The sequence below is a fragment of the Malus domestica genome, chromosome 09 (assembly GCF_042453785.1).
Source record: "Malus domestica chromosome 09, GDT2T_hap1".
NCBI classification, from domain to species: Eukaryota; Viridiplantae; Streptophyta; class Magnoliopsida; order Rosales; family Rosaceae; genus Malus; species Malus domestica.
Window position 1 is genome coordinate 33,106,192 of NC_091669.1, and position 14,200 is coordinate 33,120,391.

The 14,200-nt window shown below is 34.4% G+C and overlaps 1 protein-coding gene and 1 pseudogene across 1 annotated transcript; both read right to left on the bottom strand.

Moving 5' to 3' along the window:
• Positions 1-353: 353 nt before the first annotated feature.
• LOC139187913 (uncharacterized) lies at positions 354-2,218 on the bottom strand. The gene is made up of 3 exons (XM_070804535.1): positions 1,603-2,218; positions 1,436-1,494; positions 354-995 (listed from the first exon to the last, which is right to left on the bottom strand). The coding sequence occupies exons 1-3, from the start codon at positions 2,216-2,218 to the stop codon at positions 354-356; spliced, it is 1,317 nt and encodes a 438-aa protein (XP_070660636.1).
• A 6,974-nt stretch (positions 2,219-9,192) lies between these two features.
• On the bottom strand, positions 9,193-9,671 carry LOC103411830 (uncharacterized; annotated as a pseudogene).
• Positions 9,672-14,200: the final 4,529 nt, after the last annotated feature.

Sequence of the window (14,200 nt, forward strand, 5' to 3'; positions counted from 1 at the left end):
CATGACCATGCACAAAAAAGAGGTCAAATTTGTTGTTGTCAATCGTTTCCATCACACAGTCATAAACATTTTTTTGCTCTTTGTTTAGCTAGCTGATAAGGAACGAATGCTCTTGTTTCATTGAGTTTGAGTCGTAACTTAACTCTTCTCTTAAACTCCTATTTTTAAGTCTATCCATCATTAGATTGTTCGGTTGTCGGTAGGTGATGCTTTGATAGAGAACTATTTGAAGCTGTAAACAATTTATCTAACTCATACAAAAGAGAATTTTTTAGCTCATCTTGGTATTTGGAGACGTCTTGCAATCCAAAAGCATTAAGTATACTTTTGGAAATGTCATCGCACATTGTTTTTCAATGTGCTTCAAACAAAGTTGATGGATCAGTAACATCACGAAAGAGAACCAATGTGACAAACAATTCCCTTAATTGAAAAGATGATGCTATAACAATCGCTTCTAACATAGCGCTATTCAATTCTTTGTCATCTCCTAATAAACCAAGAGAGTTGCATGCATCTTGGAAAGATGGTTGAAGAATGTTTTTGACGGTCTTTAAATGGTCAAAACTAAAGCTGCCTTTTTGGTGGTTAAGCAGCAACCTCAAATAGTATAATTCACTAGCAACAGGGTGAATGTATACAACTCTACCTAGAGACTTGCCTTGTTTTCTACGGTTCCATTGTTTTTTGTCATTTTTCCAAACATACTTGGTAGGAAATTCAACGTAAGATAACTTACGTGCATCAGGCTCTTGGACATTGGTTTCAAACAATTGTGTTAACATAGTGCTTTCGAGCTTAGAGCAGTTAACAACATAGTTTAGATCATCTGCATCTTTGAAAATAACATTTTGATCAAATGGAAGGTGTACATGTAACCTCTCAACTGATAGTTCTCTAAAATGAATGTGAAATTGTAACAATCTCCAAACTGCTTCGTAAGGGCATAAATATCTACAATTTAGATAAGCCACAACCTCATCAAACTCTTCATCCTAAAAAACAGCTCTAACTCGATCAACGTCTTTAGTTATGTACTTAAATAGATACTTGATTAGTGTTGATTGACAGCAGGATTCAACATTTATATGTGCTTGATATTTTAATAATAGCTCATGATTGTAAGGGACAACAAATGTGTTATCAAGCTTGATTCCATTTTTTAGAAAAATATATTATTGAAATCTCGGCGCTTATATGCAACGAAACCATCATCTGAAAAAGTGGTTTCACTTGTGAAAGGTTTAGGAAATTTTTTAGAACATTTGTTTTCTTTCATGCAAGGTGAAAATTGATTTGCAAGACCACATGCCCCGTGGATCATATATTGAGAAACTGCATCGAATCCAACATTATCAGATTCTTCATTAGGCATTTCAACCGAAGTGATAGAATCAATATCATAGGGAGAATGATATTTAAAATACTTGTTTACCCAAACCAATATGTGACAATGAGGAAGACCTCGTTTTTGGAAGTCCACCGTGTAAATCACTGTTTTAGAAAAAAAATGCAAAAATTTTAAAACTTAATGGTCTACACATATAGTGAGAAAATGAATAAACAAATAAAAGAAGAAATGAGTATGAATGATGAACTAACCAGATTCAACATCACCAAATGGTTGGTCTAATTTGATGAACTTAATCATATGATTAAGCTTTGCTTTAAAAATTCTGGAGACTATATCAGGCCTGTCTTCAACTTTACAATCAGGTTTATCACGTAGATCTTCAATAATTTCAGGCCACTTAGCATTGCAGGTGAAAGTGATAAATAAATCAGGATTTCCAAAGTGACGGCGTATGGCCATGACATCTTGATAATTATTTATTATATATCTAACACTGCCAGTAAACGAAGTTGGCAAAATGACAATTTTGCCAAGCGTAGAACTGTTTGTATTTCCTACTTTGGGCGCTTCATGAATTCCTTTAAGACCTTCAGTTCTAAAAGAATCTTGATTTGCCCTAATGAAATCTAACATATCTTCTTCAAACGTTGCATATGCATCAACTAAATATTGTTGAAACAGTCTGCCACCTTTCATCAGGGTGTTGTTGCGTCCTGGTGTATCTTGAATTTGATAACCAAGAAACGGTCTCATTGATACTCCTCTAGTCTTTGGTTTTTTTCCTTTAAAATTTGGATTCCAAGGAAGGCCTTTCTTATATCCATCTTCACCGTATGGGAAAATGAGAGGATATTGTAGAGCCATGTACTTAGGATGAAACTTTGTGATTCGTTATAAGCCTTCCATCCTATGTTCCATAATGATATCTCTTTCAGTGTGAAATTCACCAATATCCCCTACTATCAATCCACCAATCTCATCACACGCCGGTAAATTATATTATGCATCATGGTTACCCTGTGCACCGTACAAACACAAACGTAAATGAGTTGTGAACCATTTATCAATCTTATATCTAGCGATTCTAAAAGGTTGAACAACCTCATTATGTTCATCCAACATTTTAATGAGGCCATGAACAACATCTTGATGGTGTGTTTCAACGATTTTTGATCCACCAAAGCAACCAATACGATTGTTGACTTCATTTTGAGTATCAGGAATGTACAATTGTGCAAATTTAGGATTTTCGTCCTCTGTAGGCAACAAAGAATCCATTAAATGATGCACTTGACCATTAATCTTAAAAACATAAGGACCCCAACCCTTGTTGATCAACGCATCGTCTTTGGCTCCCATTGAAGTAAACGCCATCATTGAATTATATGATATGACATTTGTTTTAAATTTCAAGCAGCTTAGAGAATTTTGGGATTCAACAAATGATCTAAATAAGCAAGGGTGAGTTTAATGCATGGGAATGTAACTTTTTGACTCATGCAACACATAGTAAACTGGGGGGTAGAACCAGATGAAGCATTCGTTACCCTTTATTCTGTAGACCAAAAAAAGGCACTGCAATATTGACATTGGCAGTTTCTTAAGCCAAAATTAATATATTATGGATCAATCCCTATAGAAACAAAGATTAACAGAATCATCCATCAAATGAACAACTAGAAGTTAACTGGCGGAGAAAAGTGATGTCTAGAAATTAGCAATAAAATGTGAATAGAATTATGTTAAAAAGTTGCATACTTTTTTCTATTATTTTTATAAGTAGCATGTCCAGTAATGAGCGGGTTGAGGGCAACATGATTGCCTTGAGCATCACTGGCCAACATATTGTGCACAGTGCCACGATCAGCAAGAAACTTTTGCACAAAAATAGGATGAGAAGTTGTCACATGTGACAAATGTGGGGCAGAAACATCATTGATGGGAATATTTTGTTTGAAATTTAATGCAAATGTTTGGGGTGGTTTGTTTTGGTTTTCTAAAAGTGGAAAAGAGCATGAAACATCATTATATTTGTCATTGTAATCGGTGAGAACATCTTGCAAGTTTAATTCACTAAGATCAACATCCGCAACAAACTCATGCAAAACGGGATATTGATTTCCAATGGCCTTTCTACATTGACGTATTCGTGCAGACATAAAACTACATAAATGGGAAAAACACATAGAAATAAAAGCGGTTTGTTATTTAATAAAAGCAATACACAAAGCAAAAAACTTTGTTAAGTATATGAAATTAGCAGTGGACTACAATTCATTAAATCAAGTAGTCAATAAAACACAAATATATCATATGCATAGCTGATAAAGGGTAAAAAGTATGGATAAAAATCGTTTATAATTGTAAAAAAAAAGTTGTGATAAAGGAAACCAGCATAAAGATTAAATAATAAAGCATCCATGATAAAAATAAAAATAAAAAGTATCCATCGATGATTGCATGTGCAAGGCCACAAAAAAAAAAACAGAAACAAATGAGGTGATGGTTGTTTAAAGGTTAAGAAATCTAACTGATATAGAAACGTAAGCGTAGCTGCTCACAAACGCTACCAAGTAGTAATGTAGGATCCCAACAATTAGAACTGAAATTACAAAAGCTAGAAAAAGAAAGAGAAAATATAGACATATATATGAATGAAATGATGTGTGCTTCAATACTTTAAAGATGGGACATGCACACAATAGGTGAAAATACTTTTTTGTAGCCTAACATGATTACATAAATCATGAGAAACTACGACTATAAGAAAGTTTGAAGATTAAAGTTGACATCCACAATGTCTGATCTTGTAAACGTTAGAAAACATCATCATTAAATCTGTTTAGGGAATCATAGAAACCTATGATGTGATTTCATTACCTAGGATGCATATGTTTACCTAGAATCAAACTCAAACCAATTTGTTTTGCATTGTACAACATTCACCATATTGGAGATGGTATTGAACAGAGCGACATAAATGATCATAATTTTGCCATCCACAATGTCTGATCTCGTAAGCATTGGAAAACATCATCATTAAATATGTTTAGGGAATCATAGAAACACATGATGTGATTTCATTACCTTGGATGCATATGTTTACCTAAAATCAAACTCAAACCAATTTGTTTTGCATTGTACAACTTTCACTATATTGGAGATATTATTGAACAGAGCAACATAAATGATCATAATTTTGATTTGAAATGTTAAATTTTTTTTGTATCTCAGATGGGTTTAACCGACAACCAATTATTTATACTTGATAATGTTATGAATGATTAGCTGGATAAAGTTGTTAAAATGTGTTTTGAAATCAGTTCTCTCACAGCATGTTTATAAACGTTGTTGATTTTTAACTGCCTCTTTTTTAGAATTATGATTCAGTGTAGTTTTGATGGCTTGAATCTTTTTTACATTACACCAACTTAGGATGTAACAATCACAAATTCTACTGCTAGGTTTCTGTAAGTATTATCAGTACAATTTAACATGTTAGTTATATGCTTTATCTGAGATAATAATAAACTATTGTACCCAAGAACATTGAAATGTAAGTTACGTCTGATTATATTATCTAGTATTTCTCATCTAAAATTTTCCAAGCCAAAAAACATATTAGGACAATTACAGAACTCCTAAATACAAATGTTAAGCGTGTTACTTCAACTAAAATAACTTCTACATACAATGAGATACACATGCTCATTCCAAAAATGGAACCCAGATAAAATGTGTTTTGTTTATTGTGCAATAATCCACTGTTAACTATTATAATAACTGTCATACTTCTATGACACACTTTAGTTCCATCAAACATACCAGAGTTCACCAAACCAGATGCTAATTAAACAAATTAACAATGTAAAACTAATTTTAGTTTTGAATATCCAAGGGCAAAAAAATGCTGTCGTGCCTTTGTAAACCGAATATAGAGAGAATATAACACATTTTGTATGAAAATATTATAGAAATATGTGCCAAGTAAACCAATTTTAGAGAGGATTTAGCTGATGCTAGCATTGAATAGTTTATCTATCAATCAATTTATAGGTTGCTCTCAACGAAAAAGCATATGATATCATTGGGGCCTACTTAAATGTTGGACATCACACTATAAACTATACGGAAAGAAAAGCAAATGACAAAAAAATTAACTAAATTAATCATATATATCTTTCTTCTCCCCCTGATAATACAAATCGGCCTCTTTAGAATATTCTAAAGACGAAGAACGTGCAACAAACCTACTTACTTTGAATTTGAAACACATTGTGAGATTTAAAAGATATTGAATTGAATGTATTATCCATAGGTTGAATAATTTGAATTAGTTTCATGAGGCAGTTTTAATATACTTTTACGAAGAAAAACAAACGGAGTACGTAAAACCAAACAGTTTGTAAAAGAAATAGGTAAATCTAACCAACCACTAATCAAATTGTAAAAGCGAGATATGAGTATTTTTCGCGTCAATAGAAGCAACAAAGTTAAAGGTTTTTATATGCATCTGTCTAAAAACCAATTTGAAATTGTTTAGAGAGAGACAAATGTGAGATTGACCATTCTTGCAAGGTGCAATGCTTTTCACAACGATTGACACAACCACGAAACCATTACTATTAATCTTGCTTCACCACCTTTTAACCCACCGTTTGTATACAACACTCACCCCTTCTATTTCAAATTCTTTCATTTGTCATATGCTATTCATGCATTTTATATTCAAATAGTTAAAACCAATCGAGAATAACAATATAAATCCCCTATCCACACCTTCTTCCCCACTTGAAACACCAACCTAAAACCCACATTAATTAATTAACCACCACTATTTTGAAGAATCTTGATATGGCTGCAAACAAAGAATTCGTACAACACAAACATCCACACAAATATAATTCTTAGGGAGTGAGGAACAATTGGAAAACAAATTTGCTGAATTTTAGCAACATTGCTGTACACAATGGCATTGTTCAACATGAGACGACATAAGCAAAGCAAATATTCGATGATGAGAACGGCTCGCTGACTAAGAAAACCATAACATCAAGACAACCGCCTTAAAAATGCATAACCAGCAAAAGAGCATTGGCTAAAAGATTCTATCAATGGTAGAAATGACGTAAAAATATAAGGAAAGAAACATAATTCTAGTACAATAAGATTATTGCCAACAAAAAACATTCAACAACTAGATAGAACTACACCAAAAAGGTGCAAAAAAGATACCATATAAGGAAATAAACAATTTGGTCATGAGAACAGCCCTTTGACCAATAATACCAAAACATTAATACAACAAATGTCTTAAAAGTGTATAACCAGCAAAGAAGCATGATTCAAAGGATCATATCAACAACAACATAAATGCTAAAAATATATAAGCAGAGAAACATAATCCCAAATGCCAACACAATATCCTTAAAACAGTAAAAGGTTAATTGTTTACATTATTAATGTCATGACCGAACAAAAAAGGTTTACACGGCCTTTATCTTAGCTAACACCCGTCCCATTTCTATACATTGAAAACCCAGAACACTATTATGGTGGAGGCAAGGAAGAGCAACAAAATTCCAATCTTGTTGCAGCAACCAAACTTGTAGATCTCATCGAAAACCCCCCAAAAAAACAAATGCTAAACTTCTTCTCCCAACGGAACTTGTTCTTTCGGCGAATTACTATGATTTTCAGGTGAATGGATAGTGTGGACCACCAATTTGTTTCGATTTGCACCATTACCATAAACACTCAAACCCAGCCTTGTTTTTTCAATTTTCATTGATTTCTTTGTATTGGGTCCTGTGGCAGTTTCTCTATATATTTGTACCGTATTTTGAATATTTGCATTGTTTCGAGCCTCAATCATTTCCTTTAATTTTTTAACCAAAACTCCTCCTAGAATTTGTTGTTCGCTTCGATTAACCTCTTTCACCATTTTATTTACCCTGAATCACAAATTAAATATAGCATCAATATCTATGTTTTTTAGAAAAAAAAAACTGTTTAGCTTGTAGGTCTTAGAATAACACAGTAAAAAATTTTAAAAATTTAAATATGGAAGTTCTGATTTTTTTTTGTGTGGAAATAGGTCTGTTTTGTTGAGAGATTGCAGTTATTAACAGCACTTATGAAAGCACCTTGGGGAGGATGAAAGAGTTGACTACTAGAAAAACCTAACGAAACACCAACCAACCAAAGTAACTGACCTTCGAAGAACAATTTAGAAAAGTGAGAATGCAATAAAGAAAGCAAGCAACCAACAAAAAACATATAAGATGCCTAACAACATTTGATAAAGAATTAAGAACAATTGGTTAAATTAGAATCACAAAAACAACAAGAAATTTTAAAAAAATAACAGAATTGCATAGACATTATTTAAACCCTAAAAAAACAAAAAAGTACCATCGGACCTTTGGACAATCAGAGGTGATAGAGACAACAAAGGTAACAAGAGACAACAAAGAATGAGAAACAAAGAATAGAACAAACGACGAAGAAACCAAAGGTTTAGTTAAAAAATTCTAAAATCGCACTGGCTGAAACGCAAAGCATGGGGAAATAACGTATCGAAGTTCATAACATACCAAAGTCTTGATTGAAATGTATGGCTAAGAACCCGTAGATTAAAGGTAGCAGCAAAACCATATCACGATTCTACAATATAAGCCTGATCTAACCTGCGAAACAGCAGTAAGACTGAGATTAAGAATTCAAAGTGGAAACAAACATATACAACAAAAGTAACTTAAATTGTGACGGTATAATGGACTCAATTTGTGAAAGTGCACCAAACAAAGGGTAAGTCTCAAAAGTTAAAATCCTCTAACCTCACAACCCATAAGGGCCATTTGGAAACCTAAACCCCCCCCCCCTTTTGCACTTTAGCTCACTAACCCAATTGAATCAAAGCAAATTCAATAAGAAAACAGAAAGTTAACAACAACCTTAACTCACTAACCCATTGAATCAAAACAAATTAACTTAGAGAAAAACTACAGTCCAAAATCATATATATATATATATATATATGATCATCTAAATGTAAACCAATTCTTAGCTAATTAACTAAGCATATCAAATAATCAATATACCAAAGAATCAAATTAAACACAAATTCTTAAAGTTTGGCATCCCAATAATCAAATTAAACACTACTACATAAATACCAACCGGAAATGGAGACTGCCACTTGTTGAATGTGGTAACTTAGCAAAGTTTCTATAATATGGAAAGGACCCGAGCTTGTCCAGCTTCAAACGGCTTAAAAACCCCATAATTCAAATTCAGAATTCAAATTACCATTAGGGACAAAACTGCACCATAGCAAAAATCTCAGCAATTACAACCCAAGGTACTGTTTGAATTTCTTCAATTACATACACTCCCTTCTATCAAACTTAATCCAGCCCCCAGTTAGTAACTTCTGAATAAACGAAATGACAAAAAAAATTGACCATAGTTTCTAAAATAATTTAGTTTCGGTCATCGCTTAAACAATTTTCCATAACCTAGCCCAGCTGTTTGCGAAAACATCTACTGTTTGGTTCCATTGATTCTCTCATTCCAAAATCATGCATATTCAATTGACACTCTCACAAAAATCAACCTACATAAGAGATAAGTATTGTACCACTAATTCATATTCTAACGATAAGTGCATGGAGATATGAATTAGTAGCACAAAGCATAACACAAAATTTGAAATGGAAATGGAACTTGCAATAAGGTTTTTTTTAGAAGAAAAAATGGCATTACGGAATACAGAATCACATAGAGAATGACAGAGACAGAGACAAAGAGTAGAGTAAGACGCACTTTAGACTGCGTCAACCTATAATTTGTAGAGTCTGCACTTTAGACTGCGACGCAATGCCTGTTTGACTGTGCGAGGCTTCCCAATTTTGCCCGTCGTAATACTTAATCTCAACGTGGGCGAGTGTTCCAGGATCAACACACCTAAATGTGATGGCGACCCCATCAGGGTTTGAGCGTGGACGATAGAACGAAGTTATCCCACAAACTTTACAGAATGTGTGCTTTGCCATATGAATACCGAAGTTGTAAGTGGTAAGAAATTGCTCAGAATCATTCAAAAGTTGAAATCTTTCAGTAGGGACAATGAAAGAGGTGTTACCCCTCATAGAGCAGTTTGAGCAATTGCAACTCCAAGCCACAACATTGCTAGGCGCCTTCACTCGCAATCTTACATTCTTGCAGTGGCACCCTCCTTCATGCACTACCATCTCAGATTCCATGCCTCAAGATTCTAGTTCTCCAACTAATGAACATGATTATTTCTTCTAATTTCTAATGCCCGCGTTATGACTTGCAATGCCAAGAAAAAAGTACATCACATTTTGTTGTAAGCGAATGTTTGGACTCAAAATTACACAATCGGCCTAAGTGATCGAGATCGTTGAATGAGCAAATTCTAAACTATTGGATTTACTAAGATAATTTTTTATTATTATTTAAAGGATAACATTATGATTTTTTAATCATATATTTATCTCTTAGATGATAAATTAAAATTATCTATACAGTTATCTCGAGCACATCGGGTAGGCATGCAAAATAGGATACTAGAGAATATGTTTTTTTGGTGTGATATTGCTTTGGCCACGTGAGTCATGCATCATTAGGACTCTTGATACAAAGTGGTATTTGATGGAAGATGGTATCTTAAGTGATTAGCTGATATTGCAATTAAATTATAATTTAATTTACATGTATGGTTGCACTTGGACATCCGTCATGGAAAAAGAAGGCTTTTGTTGCATTGGGAGTCTTAATGAGATAAAGCAAGGTATTGATGGGAGTTTTGATTATGATGTGATAAGACTAGAAGCCTAGATAGGTTTAAAGCCACAGATAGCAATCTGAAGGATAGGCCTTTGACACGGATCAATTTTTGCTCTACAAGTTTGAGTTGCAGCTGGACTCTACAATATTATCAGGTTGTGCCAAGCAGATATCCAACCCTATAAATACAAGACATCGTGCAATATTTGAGAGGACCTCCAATTCAACACACAAAACTGCCCTGCGCAAACCCTTTCAACAACTTTGAGATTTTTTTTATTTTCTTTTTCGCCGACACATCTTCAATTTGGATAAACAGTACTGTTGCCGTAGAATCAACCGACCGCGAAGCACCTTCAGTTTGGATAAATAGCACTGCGTCGAGACCGACTGGTTATCTATCCAAGTCTCGATCGAGAAGGATTTTCGAATCCTTATTGGCATAGGTCATCTCATTAGCCTTTTCAGCGAAGTGAGGTGTTACAAGTTATTACATTCGGCACATTGAAAGCCGAATTTGATATTGAACTTCGCAGAACTAGCAGCCTTGTCTTCAAGCTCTTGAACCCAAAGGCCGAGACGTGTTCCTTCCATAGCCGCAATCGCAAGATCAAGAAGTTAGCAGCGCACCCAACGCAACATCGACAAATTTTACTCCTTGGCCGAGCTCGGCCGACGAGTTGGCATGCCCCGCATACAACCGAAAGACGTAGTTAGCTTACTAATTACGGCCTGCGCACCACGTAGGCTTGATAGTTTTTAGGGTCAACAGCGGAACCCAAATCCGCAAATGCAACTTCCATTTCATTCAAGTTGATCTTATTCTAGTTTCCTCCAGTTAAATTTCTTCTTTCGTCCTTCTTCACTTTAAATAAGATACAAACAATTTAACATGGATCAACTTTAAAGGTTTAAAAAACAGGACAATCAACATTTCTAGCAAACACCCGTAATTTTATGGTAGTTTCTATAATGTACTTTATCATACGATCACCCGAGTCCCTCAAGGGCCTCGCCCAAACACCTTGACCTCAACTCTGACTTATCAAATCCACATTGCTACAACATAAGGCCACATTTGAACAACTACTTATATACCAACCCAAAACCAAAAGTGACTCCATCCATGCTTCATGAACCATGTGCTTGCATACTACCGTACAATCAAACGGACAAATTGTTGAACCAAGCGACTAGTCTACGGTTCATGAACCATGTTCTTGCAAGTGCATACTACCTTACAATGAAATGGGTAGGGATGAGCAACAGTTATGACCGGCGGGTAACCGTGGTTATATACCCATAACCGTTTATGCTCATACTCGCATAACCATTTACTCGTTGGGCAATTGCCTTATACCCATACATATAATCGTTTATAAACGGTTAACCATACCCATAACCGCATATCCATTTAATCGTAACCGTATACCCGTTTACCCTTTTTAACCCCGTTTATCCTTTTTTTTTTACCATTACCCCTTTTTCACCCGTCTACATGTTTTTTAACAACTTGAAAATTAAAAAAAATTGTCATAATTTTCTTTTCTTTTTTGACAATTAAACACCGTTATAGGTACATTCATCATACATTTCCGTATTTTAATTTTTTAAGTCCTTATACCATTCTAATAATTGAAATAATAGCTTACGGACGATATTTTTAACTATTACCAATGAAGGTAAATATAATATTTGCTAAGTATTATTGGGTTACAAAAATTGTTTAGAAGACATTTCGATCATAGCATTTATGTCAATTTCACGGTTCCCCGCAAGGAATTTAAATTAATTTGGCGAATTCCTTGATGATAAGAATCATCATTCCTTTAGCAATGTTATTGAGAGAATGACCGATGAATTCCTTGCTAATTTATTGGGTGCTAAGTATTATTGGATCAAAAATATGGTTTATGTTAATTTTACATATATAAAATAAATGGGTAAACGGTTACCCGTTTATAACTGCGGTTAATACTTATAACCGCCCATTTAAATTTCACGGGTAAATGGTTATACCCATAACCGTTTATTTATCTAAACGGTTATCCATAACCGTAACGGTTTAATTTAAATGGATGGATAACCGCGGTTACTTATAACCAAGGAATAAAAAATCGATAATATCGGCGATATTTCGCCGATATTATCATTTTTTTTAAAATCCGATATTTTTTTAACTATCCAAATAATTTTCGTCAAAATATCACGATATTATCAATAATATCGATAATATCGCGATATTTTTAAAATTATCGAAAATATCGTAATAAAATATTCAAAAATACTTAATATGTCGAGAAATCTCAACATACTACACTTGATCAAAGCCCAGAGGGCCAACCAAGACATGAAGACAAGCTTTCTGAGGAGGTGAATGTGCCTTTTATAGGCAATTTTGGCTTGCTCACTGCCCTCGCTGGGCGATGTGGGACTCAGTCACTCAAGGAAGAAAATCAGAATTTCGGCCGAAAATTTACACCCACTTTAAACGGCCATAACTTTGTCAAAACTCAACGAAATCAAGCAAGACAAAAACGAAAGTTGCAGTCCTCGAAGAGACGAAGAGAATGGTACCTCACACGACGTCTGAATCGTCGTGGTTTGGCCGGAAAATGCCTCGAAAGTCACTGAGATCGCCGGAAACTGGGTAAGATTCAAATGAGTATAACTTTTTTAATACTCAACGAAATTGAGTGAAACAAAAAGAAAAGTTGTACTACTCGACGAGACGAAGAGATTGATACCTTGCACGCCGGCCAACTCGCCGTGGTTTGGCCGGAAATTGCCTCGAAAGTCACTGAGGTCGCCGGAAATTGGGTAAGATTCAAATGAGTATAACTTTTTCAATACGCAACGAAATTGAGTGAAACGAAAAGGAAATTTGTAGCCCTCGAAGAGACGAAGAGAATGGTACCTTACACGACGTCTGACTCATTGTGGTTTGGCCGGAAATTGCCTCGAAAGCCACTGAGGTCGCCGGAAACTGGGTAAGATTCAAATGAGTATAACTTTTTCAATACTCAACGAAATTGAGTGAAACAAAAAGGAAAGTTGTACTACTCGACGAGACGAAGAGATTGATACCTTGCACGCCGGCCAAAATTCAATTGACACACTCCTGGTTTCCAAAATTCAATTCTTTTACTTTATATAAACTTGAAAAAACATAATCGGCATCCAAATTAAAGTTTAGTCTTATTCTTATGTGTAAGAAATTTAAAGTGTCAAATTCGGCACATTATTCTTCATCATTTTATTCACTTCCCTTTTTTTTTTTAATATCCTAAATAAAACCTCCAAATATTGTACTAATTAATTATATATAAATGATTATGGTGTGTTTAAACTTCTTTCATTAATTACTACATATTTTCTACACTCACAATGTTTGCCAGCTCGCTATATAATCAACTTAAATAAGTTAAATCCATCATGCAATGCATTTCCTTCCAATTTTTTGTGATAAACTAATAGATAATTGACTAAATAAACATCCTACAAAGTTTCATTAAAAATTTCCAAGTTTTTCTTACAATTTCCGTGGTTTCCATGTAATTTTTATCGATATCGATATTTTACCGATATTTCCATCGATATTTCCGTGTTTTCGGACTACCGATATTTCCGATATTACCGATATTTTCTTCCTTGCTTATAACCAATAGGTATTTACCCATCCCTAGAAATGGGCAGTTACTCCATCCATTTGTCTATGGCCAATTGATTCCGGAAATGCATCCAATGACCCAAACAAAGATGCGAATCTTAGAAACGAAAGAGAGAAAGAGGAAGGATGAGCAATGGAAGATAAAAAGGCAAATCCTGTCAACCTTCAACATTAATGGAAAATGAAGTGAAAAGCTCATACAAATCCCAGGATAAGAGTATCGATAAATATCTGAGTAAATTGTAGCTATGGTCTCTGAACTTTAATCAAATTGAAGCAATGGTCTCTCAACTAAAAATCCATTACCATTGGTCCTTCAACTCATCAAAACGTGCAGCTATGGTCCCTCAACTAAAAATCCA